The 14,159-nt window shown below is 43.2% G+C and overlaps 1 protein-coding gene across 4 annotated transcripts in view; it reads right to left on the bottom strand.

Annotated features, from left to right (window-relative positions):
* The window catches only part of VWA1 (von Willebrand factor A domain containing 1), a 193,668-nt gene that overhangs the window by 53,706 nt on the left and 125,803 nt on the right, over positions 1 to 14,159 (bottom strand). For all 4 annotated transcript variants that reach the window (XM_077457579.1, XM_077457580.1, XM_077457578.1 and 1 more), the window contains exons 4-6: positions 13,500 to 13,775; positions 8,264 to 8,539; positions 7,405 to 7,677 (exon numbers count right to left, since the gene is read on the bottom strand). In XM_077457579.1, coding sequence (XP_077313705.1) covers positions 7,405 to 7,677; positions 8,264 to 8,539; positions 13,500 to 13,775 — 825 coding nt within the window. The remainder of the gene's footprint in view (positions 1 to 7,404; positions 7,678 to 8,263; positions 8,540 to 13,499; positions 13,776 to 14,159) is intronic.

Below are 14,159 nucleotides of genomic sequence, written 5' to 3'. Positions count from 1 at the left end.
AGAGCTTGCAGTCAGTAGTGTTAGGAGATAGTGCGTGCTGAGTTAGAGTAGGATTTTGCAATATCAATCAATTGGATCGCTCTGCAAATGCTGTCTCATGTACCCCTTAAATGGACAAAGCCTACTTGATCTTTCTGCGCAGCCACTGCGCCCATCAAGCGCAGCCACTGTGCCTATCAAGCGCAGCCACTGTGCCCATCAAACGCAAGTACTGTGCTCATTAAACGCAGCTACTGGTGCCACTAGCGGCTGGTGCTCAAAATTTTTGGGGAGGCGCAAACAAACTGAAAAAAGAAAATCAATTGCGGCCATTGTGCCATCAAATTAAGCCACTGTGCCCATCAAGCCCAACCACTGTGTCTATCAAACGCAGCCACTGTGCCCATCAAGCGTAGCCCCTGTGCCCAGCAAGTTCAGCCACTGTGCCCATCAAATGCAACCACTGTGCCCATCAATTGCCACCACCGTGCCCATCAAATGCAACCACTATGTCTATCAAACGCAGCCACTGTGCTCATCAAGCGCAGCCACTGTGCCCATCAAATGCAACCACTGTGCCCATCAAACGCCGCCACTGTGCCCATCAAATGCAGCCACTGTGCCATCAAACGCAAGCCACTGTGCCCATCAAATGCTGCCATTATGCCCATGAAACGCAGCCACTGTGCCCATCAAAGGCAGCTACTGTGCCCATCAAGAGCAGCCATTGTGCCAACTACCATACCTATCAATTGCTGCCAGTATGCCCATCAATTTCTGCCAGTGTACCCATCAATTGCCGCTCCTGTGCCCCATCAAATGCTGCCAGTGTGCCCATCATTTGCCGCTGCAACTGTGCCCCATCAAATGCTGGCAGTGTGCATCACCCCGGCACTTGCCTGTCTCGCAGCGGGTCAGTGGCGGTGTCCTGCGTGCTCCTTGATGTCTTCTTCCGTCCTCTTTATCAGGCGTCCAATCACAGCGTCTGATGTTTCAGCCAATCAGGTGACAGATAACAGACCCGAGCACCTGATTGGCTGAGAGGTGGTTCAGTGTTAGCAAAGTGAATTCCTTCGCTTTGCTAACAAACAATTGAGTGAGCAGCAAACGCACAGCATTGCACCCGCTGTTCACCTTTTTGGGTGCCTATTAGAGTCTACGGGTCTAATCAGGTGCTTCCAAAAAAAAAAAAAAACATCACCATAATTCAGGTGCCCAGCGCCAGAAAAGGGGCCAGAATAGGGGGTGTCAGCGGGGACTATAAATAGATTCATGCAAGGCATGAATCTATCTATGGTGATAGAGCGGTGACAGAAGAGAGGGGGCAGCGCTCCTGCGCCCTTTACGGACGCACTGCCACTGTATGTTATACTTTTCATTTAAAGCCCCTCTCAGAGATAAAATCCACACCCCTGCCTGTTGTAGCCACTTCCTATTGGATGGGCTATGGTAAAAAAAAAGGTGGACGTCAGCAGAGAGGATTGGAGGAGACTGGTGGTCCCCTGAGTCGGTGGTACTCCTAACAGTGGGGATGTGGGATCTAGTTTGGGGATTTACGTGGGTATATCTGGCTTCACACAGTAAGGGGGAAAAGGCCTAATAGAAAAAGATAGTGGGTATTTAAGTCAAATAATGAAGAGGTAGAGAAAACATTTTGGGAGCCCAATGGATCCAGCAAATTATGCATTCTAATTATTTTCCTATTGCATTCTTCTTTCTTTTCTCCAGTACCATTAAACTCCCACTTAAATTAATATTTTATTGCTTCATAGGCAGAACAAATGTAATTTGTAATTATATGGCAGAGGTTGCAGTGTGGTGGCACCAGCACCAGTGCCTAAGGCCCAATTTTTCTGCCCCTGTTTAACAGGGACATGTAATTACAATTCTTGATATAATATTTCACAGGAGGGCCCCTTCCTGTGCCCACCCAGAGTAACGGTGAGGACCACAACCACCAAAGGTCAATTTTTCTACCACTGTTCAACAATGGCATGTAATTACAATTCTTGATATAATCGTTCACAGCAGGGCGCTCCAGCGCCCACCAAGAGTCACTTTGAGGGCTTACAATGTTGTGGCAAAACCAACACCTTGTTCCGCCATTTCTGCAGAGCATATAGGGCAGGCCCCTACTTTCAAACATCCAACTTACAAACATCTCCTACTTGCAAACGGAAGGAGACAACAGCAAGTGAGATGAAAAAAGATGGACGACAAAACAAATTATACAGGGGTGATAACCCTTCCCTATGTTTTCCAAAAAGCTTAAAAAATTTTTTTTTGACTGGAGCTACACTTTAAAAATGTACCAGTTGAAAATTACAAACAGATTCAACTTAACACAACAAACCTACACAGTCCCTGTCTTGTTTGCACCACCTGTATACTGCTGTTCTGAGTATATAGGGCCTGGGGGCCACACGCATTTCCTTTTTTTAATATGGGTACAGGGTTCCCCTTAATATGCGTACAAGACCCAAATAGGCTGGTAATGGGCAGGGAGGGCTACTCATGCCATTTTTCTCAATGATTTTCAACCATATTGCAGGAACCAGATATAACATTAAAACCGCAAGCAGTTTTAAATGGTGTTATTTCCGTTTAATGCCATTTTGTGCAGGGACTGTTCTAAACACGGGAAAGACGTGGCACTTCACAGGCATACTACAGACACCCCCCAGGCACGATATTTAAAGGAATATTTCACTTTTTTTTTTCACTTTAATCGTCATTAAAATCAGTGTTCCCGCCAAAACGGCTGTTTTTAAAACTTTTTTTTGCATTGACCCATGTCCCCTGGGGCAGGAGTCAGGTCCCCAAACCCTTTTTAGGACAGTATCTTGCATATTAGCCGTTAAAATTAGCACTTTTCATTTCAAACGTTCGAGTTCCATAGACTTCAATGGGGTTCTAACGTTCGTTCGAATTTGGGGTCCGTTCGAAAGTTCTGGTGCGAACCGAACCGGGGGGGTGTTCGGCTCATCCCTAGTAATGATTATCAAATCAGGTTTACCAGCACTTGGCATCAATCAAGTATACAGTTTTCTGGTCTACCACCCGTAGTTGCCAAAACCCTAATTGGGTGCGGGAAATTCTGAAAGGCCAATTCCTTTCGAATTAAGAGAGATTGTGCAGGTGAAGAGGACTTTATGGTTCAGACTGATATGCTTATCGCCAGGTTTGTAGAAAAGGGATATAACATAAGGCAATTGGAAGTCACGAGGGAACAAGTTAAACAAAATGATCGTTCAACTTTTTTGAAACCCAAAGATAAAACTCCAGCACAAGATCAATTTGACTTTGCCTTTGTAACGGGCTTCAATCTGCAATACAAGGAAGTTGAAAAGATTATCAAAACTCATTGGACTTTATTGTGAAAGGATCCTACTTTACAAAAGATTCTTCCTAGTAAACCAAAGTTTATATACCGGAGGGCTCCAGGTTTGCGCAATATGTTAGCCAAAAATTTTATTCGCCTTCCAAGAGACCCCCTAACTTTTTTGAATTGCACAGGATTCTTTAAATGCAAGAGATGCAAAGCATGCAGAATCACCAGGGATAAAACCAGGAAGGCTACCAGTTTTCCATCGGTGGTTACAGGGAGTGAATATGAGATTCATCAGTTCATTACCAGTGACACAAGATATGTCACTTACCTTTTGCTGTGCCCCTGCAATTTCCAACATGTTGGTAGAACCATGGCTATAAGGGTGGGGGAGCATATAGATAATATTAAAAAAGGGTTCAAACATCATAGTGTGTCCAACCATTTCAGGTTGGTACACAACAAAGACCCCTCCCTACTCGGGGCCTGGGGTATTGACAGAGTTCGCCAGCCTTGGAGAGGTACAGACATGACAAAAGGTGTCCCAGCAGGAGACGCAATGGATATATAGACTCCAATCTTTACAGCCTAGGGGGCTTAAATATTAAATATTATATATACACACACACACACACACACACACACACTTTTTAGCCACTAGATGGCGCCATTTTGTATTGTTCTTTTATTTATGTTATGATTTTATCTATGATGGGTTGCATTATTTAATCATTTTGCGATGTTAATGTTAGTTTTATAAATGCTTTTTAGTCTACTAATTATGATTTAGGACTGGTTTACATTGTATGGTGGGGACAGTGTGTGCAAGTCGGCATCCCCAAGAGGGAGATTTTGCATCATATATTTGTCTTCTCCCATCAATAGTATAATTCCCATTCACTTATAATCAAGCTAGGAGCGTTGTGACATCACTTCCTAAAGATGTCAACCCAGCAAAACATATGTCGGAGTGGAGGATACGCTATTCCAGGTCCTGATCCTACATCCCACTCAGGCTTTGCCTTAGGAGAGACGTGGACTACACACAATCCTTCATGGACTATCCGACTTGCACACACTGATTACACCTTGTGCCTGGATCGGCACTGTAACCTGTGAATGTAATCGCCATTTGTTGTTGTAATTTTTTACCTTAATAAATTTACTACACTACGAGACCTTCCTCTATGTCTCTTGTGGAATTAATTTTCCCATCCTAGTTTCATCTCGAGGGGCCAGTGGAGTGGAACTGTGCTGTCAGTGGAATCAATTGGTATTCCAGAAGTGCTGTTTGACCTTCCTGTAAAAAGGGGTCATAATTTTCTGATGAGTGGCCACCCATCTATTGAGTGTTGGGATTAATCACATATGGACTTTCTAGCTTGCTATACTATGTATATTTATATTTGCAATTCATTTTATCTGATTTCCTAAAAAAAGGGGGGGGGGGGTGAAGAACACTGGTATGGATAGGGAGCGACCCAATGGGTGTAGTGACCCAGCGTCCCAGAAAGACATTTGTTAATGTACCAAATTTTGTACTTCCAGATGTTCATTTAACCATGGGTGAATACCCAAACACGTTCTTGTTTGCAGAGCATTTGGTATCTCCTTCCCCTATCAAGGTCCTCAGAAATGGCTTTGATACCAAATACTCAAATGTGTGGTTTGAACACCGTTTTCATATGTGGGCATTGCTCACACATGCATTCGCTTCTGCACGTGAGCTTGGCGGGACAGGGGTGTGTTTAAAAAAAAAAAATTCCAGTTTTTTTTTTTAAACTGTCAAAATAAAAAACTAAAAGTAAAATAAATGGGCCACTTTTATTCCTATTACAAGAAATGTAAACATACCTTGTAATAGAAAAAAAAGCAGGACAGGACCTCTTAAATATGAGATCTGGGGTAAAAAAAAAAGAAAAATTAAATGTCATTAAAAAAAAAAAAAAAAAAAGGCTCTTTAAGAGCTATGGGTGGAAGTGACATTTTGATGTCGCTTCCGCCTTGCAATGGTATGAAGATGGGTGGGGGCCATCTTCCCCTCACTCGTCTCCATACTAAGACAGGGAGCAGACCCGATTGCCTCCGCTATATTGACAGGTCTAGTAAGCAGCGGAGGGCATCAAAGAGCAGTGGGAGGCCCCTCTCCATCTGCTGATAAAAGTGATCTTGTGGCGAATCCACAGAGACCACTTTTATCAGAAACCTGACCACTCACTGAAGAGGATATCAGGGTTATGGTAGCTAGCTGCTGCTATAACAATGATATCCCTCTTCAAAATGCTGATGTATATTGGTGTGAGCCGGTCTGGAAGTGGTTAAAATGACGTGGGTCAGAGTACTTGCACCTCTCATTCAGGATACTGCATTTGTGTTCCCCAATATGGACCCTAAGTGGATGTGTTATCTGACCAACACAAAGCTGGCAACATGGGCACAGGATCCCATAAACAAAAGGGGTGCCACGATTGATAAACTGATCAAATGTGGCCTACCATCAGTTCCCAAGACCTCATGGTGCCACATGAAACAGCATGTGCCACAGTTTCTAACTCCACAGCTAAAATTGCCTTTTTGGTTGCAAAAAGAAGACTATTCATTGAATTGATTATTGGACGATTTTTTTAGGCAACAATATCCTACTAGGGGCAACTAGACTTCTCAGATCACAGGGGTTTCTGTAAATAAAGCTGGGCCTATCAGGGATCAGATTCCCAAGAACTTGATCCTTTTTAAGGATATCCTAGTACTTCTGTAGAATCTGCTGCATATGCCAGGCCTTATTGCTATCCTGAATATGATTCTCTTTGCAGGGATCATTTACTGTGATATCACTGGCCTCTGCTTTTGAAATGACTCCACTCCCATATAGGAGCAATTATTTATTATATGCCTCCTCTATGTGAGAATTATTGTAGCCTTTGCCTTTAAATTTCCTTTTAAGGATGGTTCTCTGTTCAATACAATCTTGTTTGAGAGTACAAGTATGTTTCAACCTACAAAATTGTCCAAAAGGCACATTCTTAATCCAGTGCGGGTGGCGATTGCTATTGGTGCATAGATAGGAATTACTCACACTGGGCCTTGGAAAGAATGGAACCATCTGGCTCAGACTTGAGCTCCAAATCCAAAAACGATTAGACTATGACTCCAGGACATGGGTAAAACAAAATACCATACTGGTTGTTCTGACAATGATGCAGAAACCTTTCTAGCTGATCATCCGTGCCATCCCAAATGATAAGAATATCGTCAACATACCTGGCATATAGGATCAGGTTCGCACCATTTGGGTTATGTGACCAGATGTTAAGATGCTCCCAATAGCCCATAAATAATTTGGCATAACTAGGTGCCAAACTGGCTCCCATAGCGGTCCCCTGTATTTGCCTGTGGTGTTTACTCAAACATGAAAAATTGTTGTGGGTTAAGGTAAATTCAATACTATCACATAGGAACTGAACTTTTTGGTGATGGAACAATTGATCTTTACATAGAAAATGTTGTATAGCTGCTAGCACAAACTCATGCTTAATGGGAGTATATAAAGCTGTTACATCTAATAAAAGCCATCTATACTGTTTTTGCCAGGTGAAATTGGAGAGTATATCTAACATATGTGTTACATGGGGAAAATTCTGCGCTATCAGGTATGTGAAAGTGAAGTGAAAAAGCAAAACAGACGCTGCAATTAAAAAACCTGAATACAAGATTTAAATATAAATGAAAGAAAACTTCAATTGCGCAAACTGAATGGGTTAGTCAAACAAGTGTTTAAACGAGTCTCCGGAATGCAAATTTCCTTTCGAAGTTTGCATTCCGGAGACTCATTTGAACACTTGTTTGATTAACCCATTCAGATTGCGCAATTTAACTTTTCTTTCATATCTAACATATGGCCAGAGTCCTTAAAATAATACAATAAAATAAAAATAAACAGATTTGATGTATAGTTCACTCGAAGCTGAACGATATTAAAAAATGTATTGTAAATGAGGCAACTCATGCCTGGCAGTCACCTTGCTATTGTAAATGTAACATAGGCTATTTCTATTAAAAAACAGCACACAATTTCATCTAGGATTAACTTATCTCACCTGGAAGAGTGGAGACCTGGAGATTCTGTGATTGGCTAAACTGCACATTGGACAGAGGGATAAATGTGACTTCATAGGAGGTATTGGGAGATAGGTCTCTGATCACTGCACTGGTCTCTCTGTGTACAAACATCTGTGATATCACTCCGGGTTTAGAAATAGGCACATAATTCACAGTATAACTCCCTGTGTCCCCTGGCAGTGCTACCCAAGTCAGGAGAAAACCTGTTGATGTTACATTCAAAACCTTCAAATTTCTTGCCTTGTTCAGATCTGTGAAAATTATGATATGCATTAATATTGAGTAGGTAAAGAAATATTTAGATACAAACTGTACTAGCTGTGCATCAATTAGAAAACTCTGTAGATTCCCATGCCATGAACAGATTTGTAGGTCTACCCCTAGTGGTTTAATGTACATACCATGGTGTGCAATTAGCATCTTTGCTGAAGAACCTGCTGATAAAATCAGTTGGCTATAACATCTGATAGACTTTTATTTCACTAATTGGCAGAAAGAACAGCATGTATATTTAATTATCAATATGGCTTATATAACCTCATATTACTCTTAGGTATTTATCGTTTGTAAACAGCTGATCACATGGGAAAGCTGTCCATGATGCTCTGCATGTACAGTAAGAATGTCCTCAGTCCTCTTGCCCAGCATTATTCAGACATAGGGCATCTTTTGTGAAAACAGAATATTGCGGAAAATAGATTCAGATTGAAAAAAAAAAAAAAAAGTACAGCAAGCATGAAAAAATTTGAATTCATGTCATTAATTGAAAGGAAACACTACAAAGTAACTTAAAACAATTGCTTCCTAAAATTACCCTTTTTTTTAAGATGATCTTACTTGGGAGGGTGGTGACCTGCATAGTCTGTGACTGCATATATGACAAACTGGACTCAGGGCTGAATGTGATCTGATATGTGGTCTCTGGTATTAGGTTGCTGACCACTATAGTAGTCTGATCCCCATAAAGCATTTTCCGTAACTTCCTCCTTGGATCAGATACCGGTGCGTAATCCAAAACGTAACGTCCAGTATCACCCAGTAGCTTTGACCAAGTTACATTAAAACTTGACATTGTTACATTCAGAACTTGCAGATTTCTTGAACGGATCAGATCTGAAAGATGGACATACAAAGACAGACATTATTAAAGTCTATCACGGCATTAGTAGACGTTCCCAAAAGAACATGAACACGTTGAAAAAGAAAGATCTCAAGAACCCCGGACCAATGGTGGTCCAGGGTACTGTAATTGGTCACCTTAAGGATATCCTATAGATGGCAATGTGATATCCCAATAAGAAGCACCTACCAGGATGTGTCTCCTGTGGAAATCCTCCCAAATAGACACGTCAAATAATATAGAAAGAAAAAACAGGGAATCCCAATGGTGAAGTATGAAACACTAGATGTTTATTTAAATGACAGCCAAGATGTGGTACTCACATAAAAGCAGGTAAAAACAAACAAAACAAAAATAAGCAGTGAACTCACAGCCTGAGGTCACTACCGGTGCCTGTGTATTCCAATCCGGAATACATGGGCACCGGAAGTGACGTCAGGCTGTGAGCTCCGCTGCTCATTTTTGTTTTGTTCGTTTTTACCTGCTTTTACGTGAGTACCACATCTTGGCTGTTATTTAAACAAACATCTAGTGTTACATACTTCACCACTGGGATCCTCTATTTTTTCTTTTTATATTATTTGACGTGTCCATTTGGGAGGATTTCCACCAGCCACATATCCCAATAAGAAGCACCTACCAGGACACCACATTGCCATCTATAGGATATCTTTAGGGTGGCCTATTACAGTACCCCGGACCCCATTGGCTAGTTTACACTGTAACCTTACAGCAGTAAGGCAAGGAGCCATTTCACCCTGAGGTGTGATCACACTGAAGGAAAACACGGTTTATTTATACTATCACATTAACACAGCATGTTAGTCGGAAAGCAGAACTCTGCTTCCTGCACTTTATTCACCAGAAATTATCTGAAGATTTACACTTTGGCACCAGCACTTGGGACAGCACTTTTTCAGATGCTATCCTCTTGCACTATTTATACTTTCACTGCACATTAAAAGTTATCACCCATATTCTGAGTACTTTGCACTTTAGACTGTATGTTGTTTACATTGTGCTTTGTTGATGTACATTTTTATCATCAATTTTTTTTGGAGTTTATTATTCTGAATATTTTGCACTTTACAGTAGTCACTTAGCACTTATATATTTGTTTATTATCACTTAGAGCGCAGCACCATCTATTGAAAGTATATTTATGCCGCGTACACACGATCAAACAATCCGGTGGAAAAGTCAATCCGCCCGTGTGTGGGCTCCAGCGGACTTTTTTACCCAAAAGTCCGGCGGACTTAGAAAGCAGTTTTGCACCAAAATTTGTACTGGACTCGCAGTCCGGCAGACAATATGGCCGTGTGTGTGCTAGTCCGCCGTACATTTGAAATGAACTGACTTTTCCCGCACGGAGGAAAGGAAGCGTCGCTGGCCCCGTCACCTGGTATGGCCTTAAAGAGGAAGCCCTATGCCGAAAAAACAGCGTGGGGGTCCCCCCCCAGGTCCATATCAGACCCTTATCCGAGCACGCTACCCGGCCGGTCAGGAGAGGGGGTGGGGACGAGCGAGCGCCCCCCCTCCTGAGCCGTACCAGGCCGCGTGTCCTCAACATGGGGGGAGCTTTGGGGAAGGGGGGGCCCTGCGGCCCCCCCCCCCACCCCAAAGCACCTTGTCCCCATGTTGATGAGGACAAGGGCCTCTTCCCGACAACCCTGGCCACTGGTTGTCGGGGTCTGCGGGGGGCTTATCAGAATCCGGGAGCCCCTTTAATAAGGGGGCCCCCGGATACCGGCCCCTCATCCTATGTGAATGAGTATGGGGTACAATGTACCCCTACCCATTCACCTGTGAAAATTTTTTAAATAAAACACAACACACAAGGGTTAAAAATAGTTTATTGCACAGCTCCAGGGGTCTTCTTCCGTCTTGGGGGGGGGTCTTCTTCGCCGCCATCCGGGGGTCTTCTTCCGACTTTGGGGGTCTTGTCCCCCTGTTTGGTTCTTCTTGCCGGGCCTCCACGCCTTCTTCTAGCTCTTTTACAAGCGGTGGCCCGGTCTTCTATTGCCGTTGTCTACGCCGCCTTCTGTTCTTCTCTTCTTGAGCTGTTGACTCGTCGCTGTCTCTGGCGACAATGACAGGGACGCGGCATGCGGTGACTTATATAGGGACATCGCTGGGTGATGTCCTCGCCCATTATGATGTCACAGTCCCAGAGGATGCGACAGCGGCGATAGAAGACCGGGCCACTGCTTGTAAAAGAGCTAGAAGGCGGCGCGGAGGGCCGGCAAGAAGAACCGAAGAGGGGGACAAGACCCCCGGACGGCGGCGAAGAAGAAAGCCGGGCTCCTCCGCTAGTAAAAGAGCTAGCAAAAGAGCAGAAGATAGCGGAGGAGTCCGGCGAGAAGACCCCCCAAGACGGAAGAAGACCCCCGGAGCTGTACAATAAACTATTTTTAACCCTTGTGTGTTGCGTTTTATTTACATTTTTTTCACAGATGAACTGCGCTCAAAATGAATGGACTTTCCTCCGTGTGTGTGGGCAAGTCTGTTCATTTGAAAAGTACGGCGGATAGTCCGGCGGACCTACGCATGTGTGGGCAGGCGGACTTTACGGCGGTTTGTCCGCCAGAAAGTCTGATCGTGTGTACGTGGCATTAGACAACATAGTTATTAAAATTGTTAAAGCCCAACTCTGAAAAAACATTAAAAGGAGAAGTATAGCCAGAGCTGGTTTGGCTGCACTTCTCCTATGGCTCACAGGAGTGCAATTCATTTTGCACTCCTGTGACCAGTTTTCAGCAGAGAGTGGACTATAATCAGCTTTCTGCTGACAAGTCAAGTCAAGTCAAACTTTATTGTCTTTCTACTACACGTAAGAACATACAGTAGAACGAAATGTCGTATCTCACAGGACCACGGTGCTACATACAAATTAAACATAATTATAAATAAATATACAGAAAATAAAAAACACCAATAAAAGAAAACCTATACACACCTGGAAACTACATAACTGTACATATACTATATGTTTCCACAAGTCTTTGTAGCAGCAAGTTTTTATAAAAGTGTCTAGTTCAGTATTAAAGAATAAAAGGGGGGGGGGGGGGGGGCGTGATGAGACGTTCCTAGTTACAATTTATAGGTTGTAGAAGAGGTTTCAAAGTGGATTGGAGTTGAGGCTCTCACAGCCTGGGGGAAAAAAAACTGTTGAGCAGTCTCACAGTCCTAGTTTTGATACTCCGGTACCTTCTACCTGATGGCAAGAGCTGAAAGACTGTGGGAGGGATGGGTAGGATCCCTCACAATACTGATAGCTTTGCCGGAGCATCGTGTATGGAAAATGTCCAGGATGGAGGGGAGAGAGACACCAATTTTCTGCCATCTTCACTAGCCGCTGCAGGGTTTTGCGGTCAGCAGAACGTCACCAATGTCATTCCAGGCACCCGGCTCAGCCTCTTAGTGAGCCGCTGAGAGCCTAAGACGGCCGCTCCACCCCCTCCACAGCCCAGCACTTCAGTGAGTGAGGAGGGAGAAGAGCAGAAAGCTGGTATTGACAGTCTGAAGCTCTCTGCATCAGCATGGGTCACTTCTGACACGTTCTCCAATAAATGACATAACATGAGCTAAAAATTTGTGTCAGGGAGGGTGCTTAGAAGGAGATAAGCACTGAGCTCGTCTATTTAGCAAACACCTCTGCATGTTCCTTCATTCCTCTGCTTATGTGGGGGGGGGGGGGGGGGGGGTATTCCCTTTCCACCAATCAGCTCTCACACAGTGTAAGTTCAGTCTCCCCACCCACCCTTATGTACTGCTGAGAGGAAAAAATATTTTTAAACGCAATCTTAATTTCAAAGGGTGTAGAAAGGGGAAAACAGCAGGTATACAAGTAAAACTTATGTAGGAGGATTTGTTTAATCTCTGTGCATCATCTGAGGCTGTTCACTTCACTGGGTATATCTGAGGGTTTACAACCACTTTAAAGCTATCCCTTGCAGTGGGGCTGCACCTGCATTGCAATGGTTCATTGCTAGTTTATGTCTAGAGAACACAAAAATGATTTATTTACCTGATCCTCCAGTCTGCTAGGTCAGTCCTCTGCAGAGTTTTCACCCCCATGCTCCAGCAGTCCAAGGTCCTTATGTCACCAAGACCAATGCCTGACACATAAGCCCTCTATTGGATGTGATGAAGCCGAGGGGCAGTCCACGGCCACACTGTGGGACACATCTGTCAGGGGACTGGAGAATCAGTGAAACTGCTTTGCCTCTCCCCTAAACAAAATGACCCATTTATCCTTGCAGCGAGGGCACAGCCCCACCACAAGGGATCATTTTAAAGTTTTTGGAGTTGGGCTTTAACAAAAGAGTTAATAATTCTGTAGAGCATGCTCATGTGATATACAAACTCCCGCCACACTATATAGTGAGGGTTAGGATGGTACCACTAATAGCAATCTTCCTGTGTCACCTCCTGCCCTTCAGGTTGCTGCACTATGAATGATCATTACCATACTAAGGTTCTCCCTGTGCTCCCCACTCCTGTAATGCTACCTAAAACATACTCTTTACCAAGCAAAGCTTCTGGTCAGTGGATCCCAGTGCAGCCAATCTCACGCTGTCTGGAGTTCAATGTGGAAGGTGTTATACAGTATTTATATGTCTTATTCCATTATATATCCCAAAAATAAGATTATTCCTCATTTCAGGACAGTGGGCAGAGCCATTCAAATCATTGCTTTACAGCCCATTGGTTAGATGCACATCCAGAACAAATATAGCCTCATATTATAAAGACATTTATTCTATGCAGTATAGTACAGCTCTTTCAGGCTTTTTGGATATCATCACTGCAGTGTATGGAAATCATAGCTTTTATGGAGTATAGACTTTATTTTTTTATTTTTTTATAACTACCCCTTTTGCATGCCAACTCTTAAAAGGTATCGCGTACAACTGTAATAAAACATGTATGTAAAAAATATTCGGCGCGCACCTGGAAGGGTGGTTGCGTAGATTGTTTCAGGTTGGACAGATTTTTCTGTGGAACTTGGTCTAAGCGTCACCTGGTAGGTTGTGTTTGGTAATAAATTACTAAGTACCACACTGGTCTCATCTCCTAAATTCGTCTTCTGTAGCCGGGTTTTTGGATCAGATACAACTGAGTACTCCAAAACATAGCTTCCTTTATCTCCAGACAATCTTGACCAAGTCAACCGAAATCCTGTGGTTGTTATGTCTTCAGCTTCTAGTTTTCTTTCCTCTGTTAATTCTAAAATTGCAAAGAAAATTCTGTATTCATAAATCCAGCAATGCATAATTATTACTTATACATCAGAGGTCTAAAATTAACATTGAAGTTGCCTTTGGGTGTACAAATATTAATTGATATTAGCTAAGTAGTAAGGGCCAAAGTCAGCATCAAAGGATTTCAAACAAATGACAAAGGTTGGGGATGCTTGTCGGACTTGTGATTCTCATGTTACAGTCTCTTCTTTGTGATTCCACTATGGTTGGTAGTCTGCATAAACTGAACCTGGCCTTTCTAATGCCACTACACACGACTGGACTTTGACAGCAAAGGTCCAACGGAACGAATCCGGACAATTCAATCGTGTGTGGGCTCCATTGGACCTTTGCTGTCCAAAAATCTGAC

Source organism: Lithobates pipiens, unplaced genomic scaffold, assembly GCF_037356315.1.
Source record: "Lithobates pipiens isolate NorthernLeopardFrog02 unplaced genomic scaffold, aLitPip1_a1.2 Scaffold_27, whole genome shotgun sequence".
In the NCBI taxonomy this organism is placed as follows: domain Eukaryota; kingdom Metazoa; phylum Chordata; class Amphibia; order Anura; family Ranidae; genus Lithobates; species Lithobates pipiens.
This window is presented reverse-complemented; position numbering and strand designations above follow the sequence as displayed.